This window comes from Rhamphochromis longiceps, linkage group LG3, assembly GCF_057381845.1.
Source record: "Rhamphochromis longiceps isolate RC_006_pf linkage group LG3, R_longiceps_female_GT1.1, whole genome shotgun sequence".
Lineage (NCBI taxonomy): Eukaryota > Metazoa > Chordata > Actinopteri > Cichliformes > Cichlidae > Rhamphochromis > Rhamphochromis longiceps.
In genome coordinates this window covers 28069200-28092928 of record NC_140559.1, presented here as the reverse complement: position 1 = coordinate 28092928, position 23729 = coordinate 28069200, and the positions used below count along the sequence as shown (strand labels likewise).

Sequence of the window (23729 nt, the reverse complement as noted above, 5' to 3'; positions counted from 1 at the left end):
CTGGACCTGCAACACCTTTGCATTTATATCTAGAGACCATAAAGTCTAAATGTCTTCTTTATTTCTGTTCCTTTAGAAAAAGTAGTTGAATGTGTGGACTGTAAAACAGAGTTTTACAGATGGAACATTTTCTGTATTAATATTACAAATATAAGCCACGGTTACATAAACCAGGCCTAAGGTTGTGCATGTGCACATTGGTATCTCTACTAAAGTGTAACAATCAATTCAATTTTATTTATACAGCACCAAATCACAACAACAGTCGCCTCAAGGCTTTATATTGTAAGGTAGATCCTACAATAATACATACAGAGAAAAACCCAACAATCATATGACCCCCTATAGCAAGCACTTTGGCGACAGTGGGGGGGGGGGGGGGGGGGGAACTCCCTTTTAACAGGAAGAAACTTCCAGCAGAACCAGGGTCAGGGAGGGGCGGCCATCTGCTGCGAGGGGTGAGAGAAGGAAAACATGCTGTGGGAGAGAAACAGAGATTAATAACAAGTATTAGGTGTTCTGGTAACGCCTAGTGGTAAATCCCGAATAAATCTTGCCAAAGGCTATTTGAGGCAACCAAGTCTTGCATACTTTATCTTGGCATTTTATGCCAATTTTGTAGTAAAAAGTGGTCAATAAAACGAATAGAACAAGAAAATAAAATAAAAGAAGTTGCTCATCACAACTTTGATGTCAAGTAAAACATACACAGATTGTCTAAAAAGCTGCACTTCTAAGAATTGATATTAAATGTCTTAAGCTTGCATTGTACCCAAGGATTCTGTAAAATATTTACATACTGTATACAAGATGTCAATACAGTGCTCAGAGGCACCAGGTTAAAAACTATTAACACCAAAATGCAGTTTACCAACATCTCTGTGCAAATTTGTGAAATAATAGTCTACTAAGGCCTATTAAGAAAGAGATCACAAAAATCACAAAAATTGAAAGTTTATTTCAAGGTAATTTCGCAGTCCAAATTAAAATCTGAAGAAATTCTCTCAGGGCATTGTGTGTTTATGTGGACGAGAGAGTCACACAGCAACAACAAAGAGCATAATGTAGTGGTTATCCCGAGCATAAAAGTATGTTTTGTTGATATAGTGCAATGTAAGAGCTAATGGAGTTTTCAGAGTCTAGACAGTCAAAAATGCTCATTGTGCACACAAAAACAGATATCAATCTGGATAGTGGTTAATTCAACAAGGACACTATTGGCGTGTCCAAAACCATGGGCTGTATCCTCCTGAGGACCTGGCCTTCGTGGTCTACGTGGGCCGGGTCCTCAGAAGGTCCAATAGGCCGGACGTAAAGGCCGGACAGTCTAGCCTTCAGATTTGCGTCAGCGCTGTCTCGCTGGAGTTTAATCAACTCGGCCGTCTGCTCCTCGCTATCTAAAATATAACAGGACGATTGCGTAAATTCCCGACCATCTCACACTTCTGTTTAATCAGTTTTCTGTTTGACGTTTATTCAGCTGTGTGAAAACCCCGGAGGAACCCACCCGAGGGATTAATAAAGTTTTAATTTATCTAATCTAATCTAATGACTTTAATCCAGCCAAACCGATTTACTCCTGAACAAATAAAACACTGAAAAAAGCCAAACAATAACATTTTCAAGTTATCTAAGTGACTTATATATCAAGTTTAACCAGAGTAGCGAAAGACCGCGTTGCTGTGATGTGCCGGGAGTTTGCCGTTCTCGGCAGCTCTAGTGACCCTCGAGCTCCCGGCGAGCTATCGAGCTGGTGGGGAACAGACGTCTCTGAAAACATCGGAGCACTTTTGCAAATATGTGATATCTTGATCTAAGGAGCTTGGAAAGAAAAGCATCTGGACTTCTTTAAGTTGCTTGAAGACGTTTCACCTCTCATCCGAGAAGCTTCTTCAGTTCTAAGAGTCAAATGGTGGAGAGTCCCAGATTTAAGCCCTGTGGGAGTTTCCCCCCAAAAGGGGGACAAAGGACCCCTGATGATCCTCTAACTAATCACATGAGCCAAGGTGTGAAAACGGGTGTGGGTCACAATCAGCCAGGGTTTCGGGTGAACTCATTGTGAAACCTAGCCCCACCCTATCATGTGATTTCCTGAGGTCAAAGAAGCCATTTATGTCCACTGTGACGCCTTAACGCCCACTCACACTCTGGGCCATCTGACCTCAGGAAATCACATGATCACTGAAATCACTGTGAGCGACCATCTTTGAACAGAGGTGGTGGCCTATGACGCCAACTGTCTGCCATCTATAATCCAGTTTTGAAGGCGTCTGGGAATCGACGTTAAATCCATACTGTAGATCTGTGCAAACACAGAATACTGATTAGCAGCAATATAACAATTAATATAGCAATTAAATGAAATACGCTGTAATTGCATGTAGCTTGCATGTATGCCGTTTTTCTTGTTTTCATAGCTCTGGTAATATGTGTTTAAACTCAGTGAGTTGTGAAGTCTTTTCTTCTTCCTCATTTTCAGTAGAAAATGTCTTTCTTTAATTATTATCAGTTCAAAGTTCAACATAAGTTGTTTTTTGGCAGAGAAAAAAAAATACATATCACCACACAAGTGATGGGTCTGCCTGGCACAGACCCACTGCTGGAACAAGACAATTCTACTACAACAGAAAAAGCAAGACGCAAGTCACCAAAGTTCTTTGTGTTACTTGTGCACGAAGGAGAGAACAGTGACGAGCGCCGTTCCTTCGCTTGACCCCAGTTGCTCTCGTCTGCTCCCTCGTAGCACTGCTCTTTATTGTCGTTACATGAATATGCATACGTTCATTAACCCACGACATTTTACATAGGCATACATGTGAACAAAGAGTATCTTTTCTGTGTGTCATATAGGTATGTGTGTGGGTGTGTGTGTGTGGGTGTGTGTGGGGTCAAGATGTGACCCTGTGAAGACTCCCCAAAGCTGGTGCAAGGAGTCTCCACCTAAACAAAAGGCACTTGTACTTAAACAGATACAGAGTAGGTATCCTCCTATACCATAAATCAGTAAGAGAAGGTACGACCTCTCTCATGACCTTAAGATGTGTGTGCATGCCAGAGTGCTCTGGGTAGCACACAGAGTCTTTGCAGACTGTTAAGGATCAGACCTCTATCATTATGCAATCGATTATAATCGACTAAGCATTTCTGAGTACATATTTCTAAGCATAAATAACAATCAACAATATAACCCTAACAACAAGGATAAAGCAAACACCAAGGATCTAACTAACAGTTTCAAGGTTAATACTTCATAAAATTACCCAATGAGTGTTTATGGACACACAGTCCAGTTTTGTTCTGTTACTTGACATAAACTGCCTCATCTTTGTTTTCAAATACATCATCAAGATTTTTTTTTCATGTCCAGTTTTTAAGGACTAAAAATTCTGAAAGTAGAGGTCCAAATGGAACAAATTTTTACACCTCAATATCTTAATTAATAACAAGTGTGTGTGTGTGTGTGTGTGTGTGTGTGTGTGTGTGTGTGTGTGTGTGTGTGTCTATTTTTAGTTTTTGTTTTTTTATTTGCCAGGTAGTCATCTGATCATGCTGGAACTCAGAGTGCCCTGGGAAGAGCGGATCGAGGAGGCCAATGAGAGGAAACGCGACAAGTACCAGGAACTAGTGCAGGAGTGCAGGGGAAGGGGGTGGGAGACACTCTATGAGCGCATAGTAGTGGGTTGTAAGGGCTTTGCAGGATGATCACTCTGCAAAGTCCTTGACCAAAGTCCTTGTGGCTGGGGCAATGAAGAAGAGGTCCATCCAGGCTGTGAGTGAAGCGGCAGGGAAAGCCACAAGGTGGCTGTGAATTAAGAGGGCTGATCCGTGGCGATCACCCCCGGCTGCGTGTATGATGTTGCAAGATCCAAAATGCCTAATGACCCCAGGATACATCACTAAAGATGCATGCCAGTGCATCCAGGAGATGTTTCTTGCACAATCATATCAAATGTCTCTAAACACATATGTATTGTTAACTTAAAAAATGTCCATGACCAAAAACCAACACACAGTTCTTTTGAGATAAATTTACATTCTGCTGTGCGACCAAGCTGTTGGACAAGCTGTCCGTTTGGCTGTTCTTGTTCTTCTCTCAGTCAAATCTCTTCTTGTTGTGGTTCTGCTTGCTCATTGTTTGGATGATTGCTTTGTCCTATGTTTTTTCTTCCTGTGCAACATAAAACAAGTTATTTGCTTCTCAAAATTGATCATTAACATATTATGTTGTTTGGACACTCTGGTCAACATGTGGTTAAGCTAACAAACTTACATCTTAGGTTGTGGAAAACAAGAAATATTTCAAATTAAAAGCAAGAAAGACTAAAGAGAGAAAGTATTGGTATGTTAAAGAATTCATCATGCATTATGCAGTTTTTCTTTTGAGCTGAGAGGGCCAATAAAATTCACATTGAATAGCTTTAAGCTATAGCAGATCACCAAGCACTCCACGCTTCAGTTATATGAGATACATTTATATTTTTAGCACAGACTGATTTTTGAACTTTTATTTCTTGATCTATATAAAGGATCCAGATCGTTGTAAACAAATACTCTTGTAGGTCTGATATTAGACACCTTTTGTCAAGCAGGTGTATTCATATCAATCTGATTGATGTTTATTAATGCCCAACATTTACAGATTGCATTGAGTGATGTTAGGATGAAAATTGATAGTGACTGGAGATTTTAGAAATTTTATAATACAGCAACTGTAGCCATATATTTTACATTTAGTATGAGGTAACATGGAGGTTTTTGTTTTTATATTGCATGAGAATAGCACTGATGACAACACTGATATTACCACTCAATTACACGTGGTAGTTTCTGTGTAATAAGCAGAAAGTTAATACTGTATTCATAATTAATGATTGAAACAAGCATCAGGAAGTCTTGAAGGAACTGGATTTAATTATTAGCATTTTGCCTAAGTCAGTTTAAAGGAATAATACATATTAATACATTAGATTCACGTGTGAGTGTAGAGAATCCTCTTTCACAGCATAGTTTATATCTGGATGACAATACATGATATGCTAAAAATATTTCAGATAGGAAAGAAAGTGGAAGACATGTTTAAAATGTCCAGTACACACAAATACAATGCCATGTTCTCACACTTGTCTAATTCAGGGTTGCACAGGATGAATGCCACCGTCATCATTAACTGACCTCTAAGCATCTAAAGATCCTGTCAGAGTACCTCGGTTGACCCAGTGTTTTATATTTAGTTTCATATTTCATGTTTGGGCATCATAAATCAGAAATGATCTTTTCATATTTATATCATATAATATTATATTTATATTACATTATAGTTTTTGAGTGTTGTTTATTTAATATTTGCTGACTTATGTTCTCTACTAGTTTAATTTCTACCACTCTTGAGTTTATCTTGTTGTTTGGGTTGTCTTGTGTGTTTTATGGTTCCCTTTTATGTCATTGTTTCATCTGTGTGTTCTTCATCGGTGTCTCCCAGTTAAGTCAGTCTTGTCTTCATGTTGTTTTGTCATTTTGTCTTTCTAGCCATGTCTCTCCTTCCCTCTCTCTCCCTCCATGTTTCTCCCTCTCTGCGTCCCTCGCCCTCTTGCTCATGTGTTTGTTTCATTTCCCTTACCTGTTCCCATGTTCTCGTTCTTGTGTTTCATCCTTTGTCTTTCCAGTCCATCATGTGCGTCTGTTACTGTCAGTCTTTCCTTTGCTCTATTGTCAAGTGTACGTGTCCTTGTCTGGGTCTCAGTCTGCATTCCACTTCCTGTTTTTATTTTCATGATACCTTATCTCATCTGCATTGTGTTCAGTTTGCTTCCGCTGTCTCGTTATGTTTAATTTCTTCCTGCTGTGCTCCCATGTGTTTCCACTTTCCTTATCACCCCTTTGTGTAGAGGTTGTCTCAGTCTTTCTTTATCCCTGTGCTGAGTCTCTTCTCACCTCCCCTCATGTTTCATGGTTTCCTAGTATTTTTCCCAGTTCAGGTTATTTTTGCGTTCTGATTTTTGCTTATTTCTTATCCTTGTCTGCGCTTGGATCTGCACCTCGCCTCACATGATCTGCAACAGCAGGTCTTGACAGATGTAGCCTCTCCTGCAGCAAGCAGCACCAAGCTGCTGTTTGGAAGGTCTTTGAACAACCATTTCACAGAAACAGACTGTAATATAAAAAAAAAATGCAGCATTATAATTTGTGTGTAAAGTAAAATTATTAATTTGTCTTTTTTCTTTTCTACCTAAAATAACATATTGGAATGCACTGGAATATTTAGATTATATTATTAGAAATAAACCACTACAAAAGTCACTGGGTGGAGCTATATTCTGAGGACACCACACCTCTGAGCCATTGGCCTATGCTGTTGAAGTTGGAGTTGAAACCAGTCCATTAGTTTATATAAACATGGATCTAGGATGCAAGTCCTCATAACATAGCTATCCACTCACAGCGAATTTCTGAGTGGCTCTTTTCTAATGATCGACATTGAATATTCCAATATGATATTTTAGAAAAAGCAAAAGAGTAGTTATTATTTTACTTTATACACAAATTATAACAGTGCCTTTTTTTAATAGGACACTGTATCTGTAAAATTGTTGCTCAAAAAACTGACAGTTACATCGTGCTTGCTTTAACATTGTTTTTTCTTTTGGATTTTTCAATATGCAAGTGGCTTGCTTGGCGTTACTTGCTGCAGGAGAGGCTGGATCTTTGGATGGTTAGAGGTCAGTCAATGACGAACGCAGCAGAGGCCTGTGGTGTTTCGACCCACAACCCTGAACTGGACAAACAGGAGAATATGGATGGCATCTTATTTTTCTGTACTGGACATTTTAAACATGTAATTTACCATATTATATATTATCATCATTATCATCATCAGGCAGTGTTGCAACCCTTATTACACAGAAACTACCACAGGTAATTGAGTGGTAATAACTTATAAATTGCCACAAATCTGTTCAGGTTTGTTCAGTTTTTTTCTTGTTGTTGTTTTTTTTATTGTGAGATGTTTTTTTTAATTAAAAGAGAAGAAAACTGTTACTTACACTTTTGCCAAAGTTTCTAGAATTTGCACCAAGCAATGACAGCAATGACAGTGATGACAGTGATGACAACCCCACCAACAATGACACCAATGGCACCGGCACTAACAGGGTTGTTAGTGTTGTCATTATCATTACCTGAAAAACACAGAATCAATATGTCAACTTTTTTTTTGTTTTTTTTTTCTAACCATAGTCTTCTAAGAACACTTATCCTCCCATCAGTCTCACAGCAGCAACATATCTGCCAAATCTTATTTGCTCTGTTTATCACAGATTTATAGTGATGATAACAGCATTCAGTCACTGCCCACAACTGTGCTGAGTCATAGATCAAAGAGGAGGTGACATGTATCGGACTGAAAGCCATTGATTATTTTTCTTTTTTTTTCTCTTTTTTCTTTTGTTTTTTCTTTCTTTTTTTCTTCTTTTCTTTTTTTGCTTTTTTCAAGTCTTGATTCTCTTTTCACTCCATTTCTGCTAATGCATTCCCTCTTTTACCCTCCGTGAGTATTTACCTGTAAGCAAACAAAGCCTGATCACATGTGATTTGTCAACAAAGGTCTGACTACAGTGGGCTATAAATGGAAATCCAAAAGCTTCCAATATGAATACTTTGTTCATATTTTATGGACTATTTATAAAGACTGGCACAGCATAAAGTCCAGTTCACTCATGAGCAACTGTCACTGTTGTGGGTATGTGTGAATAAAGCCATAAATAGCATTACAAAAATGGGATAATTTCCTTAGGGATTAATAAAGTATTCTGATTCTGAAACTTCCGTTGTAATAAATAAGACAACAACTGATATCTGTGAAATAGCTACAAGTCTCCAGTGGATTCAAAAAGTAAATTTATGAGAGACGGGCTCCAGCAGCTTACTGGAGCGGACATTAAATCAGAGAGTATCTTGATACTCGTATTGGCTGCTGTTGAAAATATACTGCAATTCAATGCAAAAAGCATGAGAAATGTCTTTGTTCTGCACAATGAGCTCTTTACTCACTATCTGACGACCAAGCACTGGACCAAGCTTTTATTGGCAGGCAAGACACTGAAGAGCATGCAAATTGAGGCACACTGAAAAAGGAAGTCTGGGAGAGCTAATCTGTCATAGAGCTGCAGCACACTGAACAGTATAGCAGTATATTATGAGGAACAGATTGCATTGGTGTTCTATTAGAGCCATGATTGTAACCATAACTGTCATGCAAAGCTTGAGTAGATGAGAGTATCAGAGGAAATGAGATAAGTGGATTTGTGCTGGAGCAAGCACACGTGTACACGTTTGGTTATATGCGTGGGTGTGCATGAGTCATGTGTTTATACATCCCTCGCTTTTGTGAGTTTGAACACAAATACCTGGATAAATGTTAACATTCTAATTAATGAATATTAAGTATATTTAAAAAGTCGCTGTTAAGTGAGTACATTAACTTTCTAGATTTTTCAACAGGATTATCAGTATGTGTTTGCCACCAGGTTGAAAGCTCAGGAACTCCTCAATGAGTCTTAGTGGATCGGGCAGATTTATAGCACAGGTCCATGATGGAGGTGCTTTGCTATAACCGTATTAAACCCGGGTAGCAAGAGAAAAAGAAGGGGTTGGGCGCAATCTGATACAGGGCTTCCTCTAATCAGCCAGAGGCTCCACACTGATTATTTTTCAATAGGCTGATAACATCCAAAATAACAGTTACAAGCTCAGACAGAACGTTTTTTCTAACCGTTCTCTAAACTACCATAACAAACCAAACCGTTGTAATCTTAAAAATTACAACGGTTCCTGAAAGCAGCAACATTGCTTACCTTAATGATTTTAGCGTCACACTAGAGTCAGTGTCAACAGAAACATTGACAGTAGAGTCTTGTACAGTTATTTTATTTTCAACTTTAATTTATATATTTTATCTTATTCTTCCCAGTTAAATTTACCCTTCATTCTAATTTGTGTTGTACAGTTATTTCATTTTTAACCTTAATTTATATTTTATTCCTTCCTAGTTAAATTTACCCTTTTTAATTTTTCATATTTATTTCCTATCTTATTCATAGCCTTTTCCTTTTTTGTTTTCTTTAGGTCACGAGCAGTTGTCCAAGCATTTCACTGCATATCGTACTGTGTATGACTGTGTACGTGACAAATAAAATTTGAATTTGAATTTGAATTTGCATCACAGCCGCCCAGGGTTGAGAAAGAGTAAGTGAGTGCGAAAGAGCCATACAGAAAACTGAATTTCAACCCAGATCAATGAGTAATGATGACAGGGTTTCATGGCAATAAGAACATTATGTGTTATGCCATGCTATTTTACTTTATAAATTACTCATCACCCATCACCAAATTAGAAAAAGACGAAAATAAGCAAGACAATATCCTGATTTGCATGTATTTACATATTGAAGCAACAACAAATGACTTGTCGCATACATGCAGGTTAATAAGGTTTTAAAATGGCATCATTGTAATTTAGACAGGACTCATTTTTGTTTTGTTTTTGCTTATTTTGATTTCACATCATGTTTGATGGAAAGAGAATCCAGACTTTAAATCTGAGCAGGATGACAATATTACATTCATATTTTTTTAACACAGGTACCTTGTATGGATCTTTTTGTGTTTAAATTACAGCCGTCATGATCCTGGATCTGGTCACCCAGTTTTTATGTGTTGATCATTAATATTCTGTATATCTGTGGTTCTTGTGGTTTAGGTTTTTTTTTTTGTATTTATAGCTTCCTAAGTTATCTTTAGTATTTTGTGATTTGTAGTCTTTAGGTTTGGTTACTGTGCCTCCATTGTGTTCCTTGTGGTATGTCTAATCACCCTGGTCCCCATGTTTGTGTATTTCCCGTTTTACTTTGACAGTCACGTGTCTTGTGCTAGAGTATCTGGTTGTTAAGTGATGACTTATGAAGCTAGCTTAGCACAAATATAGAAACATCCTCCAAAGAGCTGCTTTTTACTTTCTTGCTTTGAGTACATTTCAGAGACTTTACTTTTTTACTTTTACTTGAGTAAAGAAGTTGAAGCCAACTCTGCTTCCTGCTGCTTCCAATAAAATAAACCCATTGTAACTTCTTATTCTGTGTGTTTCACTTCATAAGAGAATTTTTCTGACACTTTGGTCCTTTGAGCCCGATTTCAACATCTCTCCTCTTCACTTCCACCAACGCTCACCAACACCGTGCACAGGGGAGACTATATGACTCCCGATAAAGACCTCTGCCCTATCACGTGCAAAGTGCTGTTTGGGAAGGTAAGGCCGGCAGCAGGAAGGATCTATAAAACTTACAGCTTTAAACCTGACTTTCACCAGGCAGCATAGAGGGACATAGAGAACTGTGATGTACGGTGGTAACAGGCTTTGTTAATTAGTTGTGGTCAGGTTTATACAAAAAACATCCCATTTAATCACTGAGTTATAAATGAAACTGCTTTATGTATGCAACAGTATTTATAAGCTGTCAGACGAAACCTTCATGAAATCTAACATCATCATCACCTCTCACTTCCAGCCAAACCTCTGGTGACTCTCCTTTTGTGGGATGTTCACACTTGTAGAAGCCTTCGTTCTCCTTGGACACATGGATAAAGCTCAACCTTCCTTCAGACCTATTTCCAATAACAGCACCATTTCTGTAGAATGCAGTAATGAAATTGGACGTAGACTCCTTTGCATATTTTTCCTTATAGGAGCAGTTTAGTGTCACACTGTCTCCCTCAGTCAGAGGAACAGCAGGACCCTGCAGGATGACACCAGCTGAAATGCAGAGAGAGAAACTGTGGTCTCTGACTCTGGTTTTGCCCTTAGTTACAAAGTTGCAAAAATGTGTTAATTTTATTTTCTTTAATATAAACTATCTGTCATTGCAAGCTTACTTGCCACTGTGATGTTGATGGTGTTGCTGCACTCCCCGCTGTCAGACTCACACCAGTACACTCCACTGTCTGATGGGTAGACACCTTTGATGGTGCAGGATGACCCATTTAATTGGCCCCAGGTCTCACATGAAACAGAAGACCTTGTGGAGGTGTTTCTCTTCACTGTCCAGCTGCTGAAGCTGCCTGGCACTGCACAGCTCAGAGTCACGGTTTCATAATAGAAGAAGACTGACCTGCCTGGATGGATGCTCAGAGCAGCAGCTGCAGGTTCAAAAACATAAGGTTGAGACACATCAGTTAACATGTAGTACACGCAGTGTGAGAAGATCAATGATATAGATGCTGAAACCTTTTCTGCTACTGCACAGATTGAAACCAGCGACCGTTTTGGACAAAAGTTTCCACAAACTCAACATTGCCAAGAACGACATGGTAATGTTAGGCTTTTAAGCCCCACGCCCCGCTACCAGCGGTAAAAAGGAGGAGCTCACGTTTAATCGGTTATAACACGGTGTCAGAAATATAAGTCTGGACATGTGCGGTATCCACAAAAACCTCTGAATCTCAGTTAAAATCTCATATAAACCATTTCTACAAAAACTAAACAGAACGAAAACAAGTCATGATTAAACCAACAGTTACGTAAATGTCCGCTAAACAAACAAAACCAAACAAGAAATTCTCCAGACTTGATGTAACCGGCTAAAGAAAGGTGAGTTATCTTCCAGAGATATCAACGATTCCAAACACCAAGTTTCACAACACTCTGACCAAAATTCACAAAAGAAGACCACAAAAACACATAGCGGCGCAAATGCGCTCAGACAGAAATTGGCTTACTGTTCAGATTTTGCAGTTAGCTGTTAGCCACGTGATTATCAGCAGTTTCCAAGGCTAACTAATGGCATCAGAGCCATTTCCGTCAACAACCTACATTTTAGACCCACCTACAGACACGTGACTGGATGGAGGTCACATGTAGTAATTTTGGGGCCACGTTGAGTTTGGCCTTGCAAGTTCTGATTGGTTGAAGTGACGGGAACGTGGCATCATTACTGTGATTCTATTGGCTCAAACGATTAAAAAGAGGTGTCAATCACGCAAATTTACCCAAAGAAACCAAAGTTACAGCCCCTCAGAGTTTAAAGGGCCAGAGGCCAATTAAACGCTACATGCGCACGGCAGAAAAGGGCCATTGCCATGTAAATGTGTGGTTAATTCTTCAAAAAATGTATTAAAAAAACAAGCATTTTTAAGCAAAATTAATGAATTTCTGCTTAATTTTATTTTGATACCAAAATTGTAAGCACAGAGTTTGTATTGGAGGAGAAATAATCAATTAATTTTGGGCATTTCATTTTAGAGCAGGAAGCTCAGAAACCACTTTGGGGCTCAAGATTAATGATTTCTTTGAAATGTTTTATTTCCACTTTAATCTCTAATCTTAACCTTATTCCATTTCAAAAAAAAGTAATTGGTTGCACAAATTTGAATTTATTTTCGATTTTCTCAAATCTGCACTGCACATCAAAAGAATACTTTCAGGTTCAATATACATACACTTAAATCTTTTAGTAAGTGACACGGTCAGCTTTTCATGGTTGATCATGATTGACTACAACTGGTACTTTATGTCTGTCAGCACTAAAGCACTTGTTTCACAGCGTTCATCAGATTAACCAATACTCAAAAAATGGGAAAGTCCAAAGATCTGAATGAAGATCTAAGAAGTAACAGACTAAGACACAGACTAAGACACGCGAGCTTGACATTGGGACAGAGGGGGAAACAGACATGGGAACAAGACAAAAAGAGAAGATGGAGACGGCGAGAGACATGATGGGCTGTGGAGAACACACATGGATGCACATGAAGGACAGATGAGACAAGGATGAAACACAAGGAGGAAAACCTGGGAACAACTAAGGGAGACAAGACACAGAGGGAGGGGGAGCGAGACACACAGAAGGCGAGCAGACACAGACATAAGTGGGGAAAGCTGTAAACTCAATGACATTAGAAGAACCAAAACTCAAACCTAAAACTTCTTAACAAAGCAAAAAATCAAACATCAACAAATATGTTAACCTAATAAAGTAACGTCAAAGAGCTGGGTCAAAGACCCAGAAACAAAACATTCTGCCAATAAGAGAGGTCAAACTTCCCATCAGAGTTATGCCTGCAGCTTGTTGTTGGCTGTCACTAATATTTGTTAAATGTTAACCAAATATTTCAACCTTTTTTTGTTTAATTTTCATTAAAGATGTAAGAACAGTTGAAGAAACCATTAAAAGCCCACAATTACCTCAACATTCACTCCCCTGATGAGTGTATGGAAACTTCTGACCATGAATGTTCAAGAAGGGTTAATGTTAGCTTCAGGGAAAACTAATCCATGTAAATATTCCACCATGTATGAAGTGATGGGAGTTAGAACAACCATGACAGCTGATGTCGCATTAACGTGTATGAGAGGAATTCAAATTCAAACTCATAAAATGCACAAAATCAGGAATCTGCCCAGCTAACAGGGGCTTAGAGACAGATTACACCCGAGGACTCAAGTCATCAGTCCATCACAGAGCTAAACATTCACAAACAACCATCCTTACCTGTGAACAATTAAAATAACTAGTTAACCTAACAGGCATGTGTTTGGACCGTGGGAGGAAGTTAGACTACCAGGAACTCACACAGTCCAAACAAAGACACAAACTCCACTCACAAGACCCTTTAACCCTTTGGCTCTAAGCCAACACGGCTCATTTCTCAAATGATTTACAGAAGAAAAAAACAAATATGCTTTCTGATGTTCACATGTAGCAAAGTGTTTTAAAGGATTTCAAAAGGTTTTTAAAACTTTAACCATCATTTAAGAATTGACTCATTGCAAATGAGAAAAACTGTATGCAAGCTATAAATGTAAAAACAAACACAGATCTGTTGTTGACAAATATGAAATAAAAAGTCAGTTTTCTTACTGATCATGAGGCAGACTGGTGCGATCATCGTCCTGTTTTAAAGATGACTTTGTTTCTCTAAGAAAACTCTAACACATTTAAACCACATCCTGACACTGCCTGCCCACACATACACAACGCACACCCCCAAAATAACATTAAAAGAAAACCATCAAGTACCCTATGCTGGACATGCAAGACCTTTGCATTTATTTAGGCTAAGGTTGTGCATGTTATCTGTGCTAAAGTTTAACATCAAAATGTTCTGGTGTCACCTAGTGGTTAATCACCTTACTTACAACATATTTGCTTTGACGGTTGTACAGTAGTAAAAACATTCCTCTTTAATCCAAATTACATCAATAAAGGTTATTCACAGTAATCACTGTAGATAACTGCTGTGAGTTTTATATTTCATGTTTCCAGTCAATGTTTTTTTGTATTCTTCAGCCTTATTTCACAGTTTAAAATATTCGAACTCAGGACACATGCGGCATTTCACATTCATCTTTAACCTTGTAGAGATGAAAAGAAATCTTTCCAACACTGCATACATTAGTGTAGCTTGGATGAGTAAAGAGCTGTGAAAGAGACTTTGTTAAATCTGAATGGATGAATAAGGAGACAAAAAGCTTAATTTTGTCAGATGGGGAGAGAAGAAGTCTCTTCCCTTCACATATATCAATCATACAGATATGACCTTGCCAACTGACCAACAGCTGACCCTGGTGGTGATGTCATTTAAATGCTTTTGATTACAAATCAATGCACCATTTAAAACCTCAATTTGAATATTGTGTGTACTGTCATCAATTTTCTTTTACTTTCTTTGAACATAGTGGACCATGAATATCACCTGCTCCTCTGATTGTGGATATTTAGCAGGGGAAAGACATCCTGCACTTTTTATTTTGTGGATAAAATGTGCGAGCGCATCACTTTCCTGTCTTTTACTGTGGATAATGTCATCTTCTGCAGGAAATTCCAATAATATAATAAAAATATCCAAGTGACTTCTTCAGTCTCAGCTGACTGCAGGTTTCCCCAATCTTATAAACAGTACATTTGCATAATGACTGAAACCAGCCCGCTGAAGGAACAATGGGCTGGGAGGTCAGTTCCTTAATCGTAATTATGCAAATAATTAAGATTAAGAAACCTGCAGTCAGCTGAGACTGAAGAAGTCACTTGGATGAGTGACAAAATGTTTCTCCCACAAAACATCCAGATGAACAGAATCAACTTTTGGAGATCAGAAAGAATTATTACCCTATCCATTATAAAACATCCACCTATGACATTACCAATCACTGTGACGGTGATGCTATTGCTGGACTCCTTTTTAGATTCACACCAGAAGAGGTCACGCTGACAGTACAGTAAGTACATTGTTACTCAAATGGAAATTCAAAAGGACACTCATGAAATCACTGGAAAGCATGACCACCCATCAAACGCTGATATGAATGCCCATGCCAACGCTCTTTAATGTTTGAGTGCTGTATGCTTTTGAAAAGCCCTTCAATGTTTTTAATTTAGTCTGCAATGAAGAATAGTTGACAGTTGTTTTTTTGATTCTTACTGGATACAAACAGCATGTTTGGTCTTTTTCCCAGAGAGGCTATTAGCCATAATTTTACTGTCCTCTCTGGGTGTTATTGTCAGTATTCACGTTTGATTAAATCCCTGTGGCATAACTGACCAGTGTCATTGATTTGCTATCCTCCTTGTTGCATTGACTTGTCGAGCCACAAAATACTTTTTTTTTTTTGCCTGTCCCATTTGGTTCTTTAGCCGTCAGAATTGTTGTCTGAAGACCAACAAGGATACCCAATGGATTTACTTTGCCAAATGGATCTTCATGGCATTGCCGTATTGGTCCATTTGATCGATCTTTGTTTTTATTATTTATTATATTTTATTTTCAGATGTTACAGACGGGACAGACATGAGTGAGGGATAAGAAAGGGAGAAAGAAAGAGGAAGGAAAAGAAAAACAGAAGGGGAGAGGGACAGTGAGAAAGGGGGGGAGAAAAAAAATCTCCTGGATCACCTGTTGAGAGAAGAAGAATAGAAAACAAGCAAAAAAAACCCCAAAGCAACATACTAAACACAACACCATCGCATTAATCTAGCTAAGTGTAAACAGCAGTAAATACTAAATATTCAATGTTGTTGTGCAGCACGCAGGACCGACAGCACAATGTGCTTTGAAGTAGCAGCCAAGAAAGGTGTAATTTAAGTCTACCAGCAGTGAACATCCGTGTGCATACCTGTGTGGATCAGCGCGCTTGTATTCAAATGGTTTCTACATGTAATGGTCTGCAAGAGGATGTAGGGAGCCATAGCCCCATCCCCCAGGGCGATCGTGGCTCAAGAGTTGGGTGTTCGCCTTGTAATCGGAAGGTTGCCGGTTCGAGCCCCGGCTTGGACAGTCTCGGTCGTTGTGTCCTTGGGCAAGACACTTCACCCGTTGCCTACTGGTGGTGGTCAGAGGGCCCGGTGGCGCCAGTGTCCGGCAGCCTCGCCTCTGTCAGTGCGCCCCAGGGTGGCTGTGGCTACAATGTAGCTTGCCATCACCAGTGTGTGAATGTGTGTGTGAATGGGTGGATGACTGGATATGTAAAGCGCTTTGGGGTCCTTAGGGACTAGTAAAAGCGCTATATAAATACAGGCCATTTACCATTTACCATGAAGCAGGCATGGAGGAGATCCAGGCCCCAGACATCCAGAGGCCCCAGAGTGCGAGAGCCCAAGGAGGACCACCGGAGGGGCATCCGTGCCACGGGAAGGGCTGAGGATCCCCAGACGAGGTGTCACCCAGTAGCCACCGAGCAGAAGCTAGAGGGGGGCTGCACCGGCGTGCCCGCCGGCTCTGCCGGCGGCCAGCTGTGCCAGAGTGAACCGAGCCACAGGCCCAGAGGCCGGAGGCCCGAGGGCCCCCCGCACCCCGGAAGAGGCCTGACCGAGCAACAGGCGCCAGGCCCCGCCAGGTAGCCACCGGGAGTGAGCCGGTACATACCTGAGTGCCCAGCCCCGGACACCAAGAACCACCAATGCACCGACCCCTGAGGGCATCAGTCACCGGCAGGGAGTGTGCTGAGGGGAGATAGGCCTTGGAGGGCCTGGGAGTTCCCAGAGAGGTGGAGTCTAAGACCCTACCTGACATATAGACACAGGCACACACAGACACAAACATGCATTCCCACCCTCATGCACACGTATACAAACACTCAGCACTCACCCAACATAAATGGACATGTACACACAATCACACTCTCCAAACATACTCTATACCCCAGGTCCAGGTACCCTCGCCCCAAAGGGGGAAACAGAACCCAGACCCAAGAGATGTTACCCTTCCCCCCGGGGTGGAGGCAAGCAGAGCATTTATTTACTCTAATGTAACCATCATTTTGAAAAACACTGAACAAAACAAAACTATGTTGGAGATGAGGGGGAAAACTGAAGCAAAAACTTGGGTCTGGGAGGAGCTCAGAGACTTTCGGACTGCTTCAAAGAAATTCTGTCACACCGTCAGGTGACTCAGGAGGGGAAAGAGGTGCTCTACCTGAACGGTGTATAGTGCAGGTAGAGCACCACAAAGGTCCCACTGTGTGATGTGGCCATGGTGTGGAGTTGTGGGAGAAGTGGGAGCAGTGGGGAGAGTAGCTGCTTAAGTGAGTAGTGTGGGCATGCGGCAGCAGTAGAGCTTGCTGCTGCTAGTGACAAGGTGGGCCTGTGGGCCCTTGGAAGTGCCTCCTTCTTTGTTGGTTTGGTTGTTGCGATCTTTTTCTGTTTTTTGGTCTTATTGATAGAGCGGCATTGCTGTCTCTTTATATTAAGGTTATATTTGTAATAAAACCATATTATATGCTAAACACCTCTGTCTTGTTTCCCTTTCATTTTGTTCCGGACCTGTTTGCTACTGTTCCCCACCCCTTCCCCCAGACGTCATTTGTGAGGACGTAACACTCGTTAAGTTAAAAAACAAGTCCTTTATTCATAGGAGGCAAACATGTTGCCACTGTTGATCATTTAGAGAAGAGGAAACTAGAACATGTTATATTACACTGTCGGAAGTATCAGGTGGAGCAAAGACAACTGACCCAAAACCTCAGTAACATAAAAATGAAACTGGATCTTAATGATTTACTGCAAAAGGACTCAAGAAGTTAAAGTTATCAGTCCTTTTCCCAGTTTTTATAAGAGTAAATTGTTTGGGAGAATCTGATGATTTTCTGTGGGTTTTTTTTTTTGGAGGGACGTTCCTGTCCACTCCATACCAGTTGGTGGCGGTAATGCAACAAGAAGCTCATTGATAATTGAGGCAGCGCCACTTCCGGGTCAAAGATTACCTTCGTTCCACGTCACAGACACCTTTCGTGCATGCGGGGTACGGATCGGGTAGTGACAGGCTGTTCTCCGATAATGAATTTGAACCGTCTAATTCTGCTTTTGCTACATTTCCTTGTTGAAGATGCCATTGCGACGGATTCAGGTGAACTTAATTTGATTCTTTCTATTCGGTTGTTCAGTCTGACGTCACCAGCCGTGTCTGGGCCTAAACTCTGCTGCAGGTCCATATATCAAACGATCACTATGGCATTACTGAGAGTTGAAAAACTGTCTAAAGTCTTTCATCTTTAATAAAATGATCAGCGTTCTGCTCTACCAGGTGTAACAATTGAGTTTAACATCCAGGAATCCATGAAAACTGAATTTATGACATTTAACGGAGTTAGAAGTTAGCAGGGAGTTAGCTCGCTAGCTTCTATCTAAATACAATATAGCATGTCCTGACTGCGGGGTTTTGGAAACAAATTAAAACGTACAGCTTTGCTATCATTTCCAGCATAAATGAAGACAGAAAACTAAGCAGCAGTGACGTTTGTAGGGTTACTGAAGTTGGGCTAGCTGGTATATAATGATGTGCTACGTGACCGCTAGCGACACAGCTATGTTAGCATAATATAAACAAGCTAACTTTTTTTCCACTCGATAAAAGTTAACGTGAGTGTTCTCAGTATTGAACAGCAGACATGAGGCTTTCTTGTTGGAAGTCAGTTAAATTAAAAAAATAATAATAATAGCGGCCGACAGCGCTGTACATAATGGTAGACTTGTGCAAAATAAGCACGCGAATAATGCAGAAACAAGAGATTTTTAGAGAAACTTTTTGAGAAACTGTTCTTGAAGTACACTGAGAGAGAGCTGTGCAGGAAGTGTGATTTTTTTAAAAAATTTTTTATCGAGATCAAAGCAAAACAGCAAAAGTTTGTTTATGTGAAGTGAAATGTGAAGTTTGGATCTTCTTTTGCTGCTGGTTCAGTCAAATTTGGTTGGAGAGAGAAAAAACTGCAGCCGATTCAGGATTTTAATGAATCGATATCATGTTATCCAAGCTAGAATCGAATTTAATCAAAAAATCAATTATCAAAACCCACCCCTACTAAAGAGCAACAACTATTTGCCCAAAGAAGCTATTTTGTGCAAGGATGTCAACTGTAAGAATGTTGTCCATAAACAAACTGCGCTCCGTGTATCATTATATAGTGGCTGCTCTGTTTATCAAACAGTTTACCACTTACAATGTAGGCATAAGAACCCTAACATCAGACCTAGCTGGAACAAACATGTAGCCATGTACCAGGATGAAGCTTGTGTAGTTTATAAATGCTAGGCGATGGAAGACCTAAGTAAGGCCCAGAATTTGAACAGAAAAAAAATGTGCGAATGCCAGGTACGCTGTAAATACGCTGTTTATTTTATAAGTAAGAATGAACAACCAAGAGCGGATTCTTTGGTTAGGAAAATGCTGTGTAATAACTCAGTTCAATTTATTTATACAGCACCAAATCACAACAACAGTCGCCATAAAGGTTTTAATGGTAATGACAGGAACAGATGCTGCTGTTTTGGAAGCTATAGAAATGTTTTTTCACTCGGTCTGAGCTCATGCTCTCTGTAATGGCAGTGTTTCTGTTTGAAACTGGGGGCTATGTGGGTTTAATATCATCATAATTTATATCCACATGCTGCTCCTAGATATGTTTCTGTTGCAGGCCTGTTTTTAGTCACAAATGTGTGAGAAACACTTGTGTTTACATGGTGACCAGCACCAACATAGCCTCCGCAGTGGTTGCTTTGCTCACTGGTGCACTGTCATCACACAGATGCAGCCATTTATACCTACTAGGGCTGCTCGATTATGGCAAAAATGATAATCACGATTATTTTCACTGAAATTGAGATCACGATTATTTGACGATATTTATTTAACCCTTTAAGACCTACTATAGAACCAAGTCCACCAGAGCTTATATTATTTTTTTACATGCTGTAGTGCCATTTGTGGGAGCATTTCAAGTTGCTATACATCAATACAACTGTTATAGCCCATATTTTAATAATATGTATGCATTAAGTCCATAGTAATTACATAAATTGCAAAAAAGTGCAATAAACTACAAAAAAAATTGAAAATCGCTTTTGTTTTGTTTACATATATTTCTACTTGGAGAAATTTAAGAGGTTTATCCCTCAAAACTTTAAATACAATAAAGTTGCAAAAAATAGTTTACAACAACAGGAAATTTATTTTGAGTGTCTTCATAGTTTTATTTTGGAGATACAGCAATTTTTATATACTGCAGGAAAAACAAAAAACAATCCTATGATGCAAATTTGCAAAGAAAACAGCATGTGCATCATTTCACTGTGGGAAGTGTTACGAACAGCTGATAGGAACGGCAAAGCGTGTTTCTGGAATATTATGTTTTTGTTCCTGCAAGCGCTTTTTATGCAATTTTTGCAAAGCTATATGTGGAACGAAACCGTGACCGAGGACAAGCTGATGGCATCAGATGTAAGTACAACTCCTCCGGTTTCATATGCAAAACAAATTATTGCGCTAGCTTACACGGTTCTGGTTCTACAGGGATTTAAAAATAGTTACGCAAAACGGAGCGTGCTGCTCTGACCGGCTTTAAAGGGTTAACAATGACTTTAAAAAAATAATATAAAATAGTGTGCAACACCACTGAAGTTTTTTTTTTTAAACTCTCTTTTCAACCAACGGCAGTCACTCTCCAAATAACTTCTGCTTAGCTTTCAGAGCTTCCCTCGGGTCCTCTTAATCAGCGGTCTCCAACCTTTTTTGCGCCACGGACCGGTTTATGCCCGACAATATTTTCACGGACCGGCCTTTAAGGTGTCGCGGATAAATGAGGGAGGGGCTAATAATCGGCTCAGTCATTTTTAATGATCGTTGAAAGCCCAGATCGTAATCGTGATTAAAATTTGATTAATTGAGCAGCCCTAATACCTACCACCTGTGATGTCAAGTTGCAAAAATAAAAAGGTGCATGACTGACCGACGCGCCACGAAGACTGTGGGTCACAATCCATTTCACATTTTTTAATACTTTAAGCCAGGGGTCTGCAACCTTTTACACCCAAAGAGCCATTTGGACCCGGTTTCCACGCAAAAGAAAACACTGGGAGCCGCAAATACTTTTTGACATCTAAAATGAAGATAACACTGTATGTATTGTTTTTTACCTTTATGCTTTGTATGAACAACTAAAGTAAAGTTTATTTATTAAGCGCTTTTCACAGACAGGCAGTCACAAAGCGCTGTACACAAATATTAAAATAAACAATACAATCAATAGACATTATACACAATGTAAAAGATCAAATGTAAATAATGTAAAGAATATAAAATACGTAGATCAACAAAAGGCTTGTTTGAACAGAAAAGTTTTTAACTGCTTTTTAAAAGAATCCACAGAGCAACTAAGGTGTGTTGCTTATGAAATCCATGAAGTGCTACAGAGAAAATTACATTTTATTTATGTAATTAACACATTTTGAACTCTTAAAGAAATATAACAAAAGGAAAGACACCCAGCTGAACTAAAATGATCCATGTAGCAAAGAAAAACTGTTGTGAGCCGCCACCCTTATATCTCCTTTGGGCTTTTGGAGCCTTGACCTGACTTTTAAAAAAATAATTGGAAAAAAAGCACTATGCTGCTAAAAAAAATGAAAAATAGATATTTACAAAATTCTGCCTAAATATGTATTTTACCTGGTTAATGTGTGTGGCGGGGCGTGGTCTGCAGCGCCGCTGCAGGGGATGCGGACGCACCTGAGCAGCAACCGCAATCACGCCTCGCCGCCTTAACGTCTGTGCTATCTGTGCTGTTGTTGGTGTGTGTCGGGCTGTGAGCTGAAAAGCTACAGCCGGCTGTATGCGTACAGCAACCGTGTGTGAAAAGTGTCAATAAAGAGATGCTGAAAAGCGTGTTCATACAAACATTGTCGGGTCTGCCGTGATACGTTTACAATGGGACTTATGGTCCTGAACCTCTGCGCACAGTGTCTGCAAATCGGGGCTTTCATCTTTACGCAGGACTGTAAGCTGTCATCTGTGAGGCGTGAGCGGTGTTTGTTTTAACAAAGTTCACGGTGGAGAACAGCTGCTGACATAATGTGGATCCAAAGATCCATAACTGGCCTACCTGGGGTCGAAAGTCTCGATAAATGCAGGCGTTTCGGCGGGTACACCGGCTTCCGCTAGTGTGACGCTTATTTTGAGCGATGAAAAAATAATAAGATATAATTTTATTTTTATATTTCAATATCACAATAATCTTCCAATTTAGAACTACAAGTTAAAAAAAAGAACTAAACACAAATAAAATACACTTCAGCTAAATACTTCTAATTTATTTTCCCAAACCACGCGGAGCTGCAGTATAAGGACAAAAGAGCCGCAGGTTGCCGACCCCTGGTTTAAGCACTTATTTCTTTAACCCAGCTACACAGAATCACATCTGTGTAAGTTTTTGAGAACATGGCCCCAATGGTGTAAATTAGCCTATATATGTTTAGTGTTTTCTGTCCTCTTTAAATTAGGCAGCTTACAGAACGTTGACTGCCGTCGTTCCACTTTCTATTGCAGTGATGACATCCAGCACGCGCCAGTGAATCTAAAGGTGCGCGTTGGGTGTACTAGGCCATTTTATTTCAAGGCTTTTATAACATTTTTCAAAGTGGAATAACATGAAGTATTATATTTATACAACTTGATTGATTTTTGAAAACATAAAAATAAAAGCCGATAAAAAATGTACATGGGTCAATTATTATTATTATTACCATTCATTCTCAGCATCTACACCATCGTAACATCTTGTTTTCAGCACAACAAAATTTAGCATCAAAGCGCAGGGCAAACTTTAGAATTATTGACACACACGTATATTATATACATCATATAACCCACACCACTTACAACTTTAAAGGCTTGCAGACAACTCACTCATTCACTAGCACACTTAAACATGCAGACACATGCACAAAGAACACATACACCTGAACCCACACTAACTCCAACTCATCCAGGAGACCCTTATTCAGATTCCATCTTCACCTTTTTTATTTGACCCTTGACTGTACTTCAGAATATTTATTTTTGCATTTAAGAGAATATTTTTTTAACTTCAATTTTAACATGATGTGTAAGTACAATGAAAATACTTAGCTTTCTTTATCTTTGACGTCAGCCCTAAATTGAACATACTCTTGCTTGTTTTATCTTGCAAATGAAGGCTGTCAGAGGTTATGACTCCATTATGAGGGTCAAGTTACTAACTATCTTCAGTTTTGTATTTTGCTGCCGACTGTATTAAGGCTCATTAAAATGATCTATTTTTAAATTTTTATCTTTATTTTTCAGGCTCATTCTCCTTGAAGTGTCCAGAAACCATGAAAGCAGAAATCGGTGACACAGTGATTCTGCCGTGTTCCACTGATCCTCAAACCAATGTCATT

The 23729-nt window shown here is 39.5% G+C and overlaps 1 protein-coding gene across 1 annotated transcript; it reads right to left on the bottom strand.

Moving 5' to 3' along the window:
- Nucleotides 1–1197: 1197 nt before the first annotated feature.
- Nucleotides 1198–13935, bottom strand: LOC146673794 (Fc receptor-like protein 5). Its single transcript, XM_085401021.1, has 4 exons — nt 13908–13935; nt 10924–11187; nt 10520–10804; nt 1198–1397 (listed from the first exon to the last, which is right to left on the bottom strand). The coding sequence occupies exons 1-4, from the start codon at nt 13933–13935 to the stop codon at nt 1198–1200; spliced, it is 777 nt and encodes a 258-aa protein (XP_085257147.1).
- Nucleotides 13936–23729: the final 9794 nt, after the last annotated feature.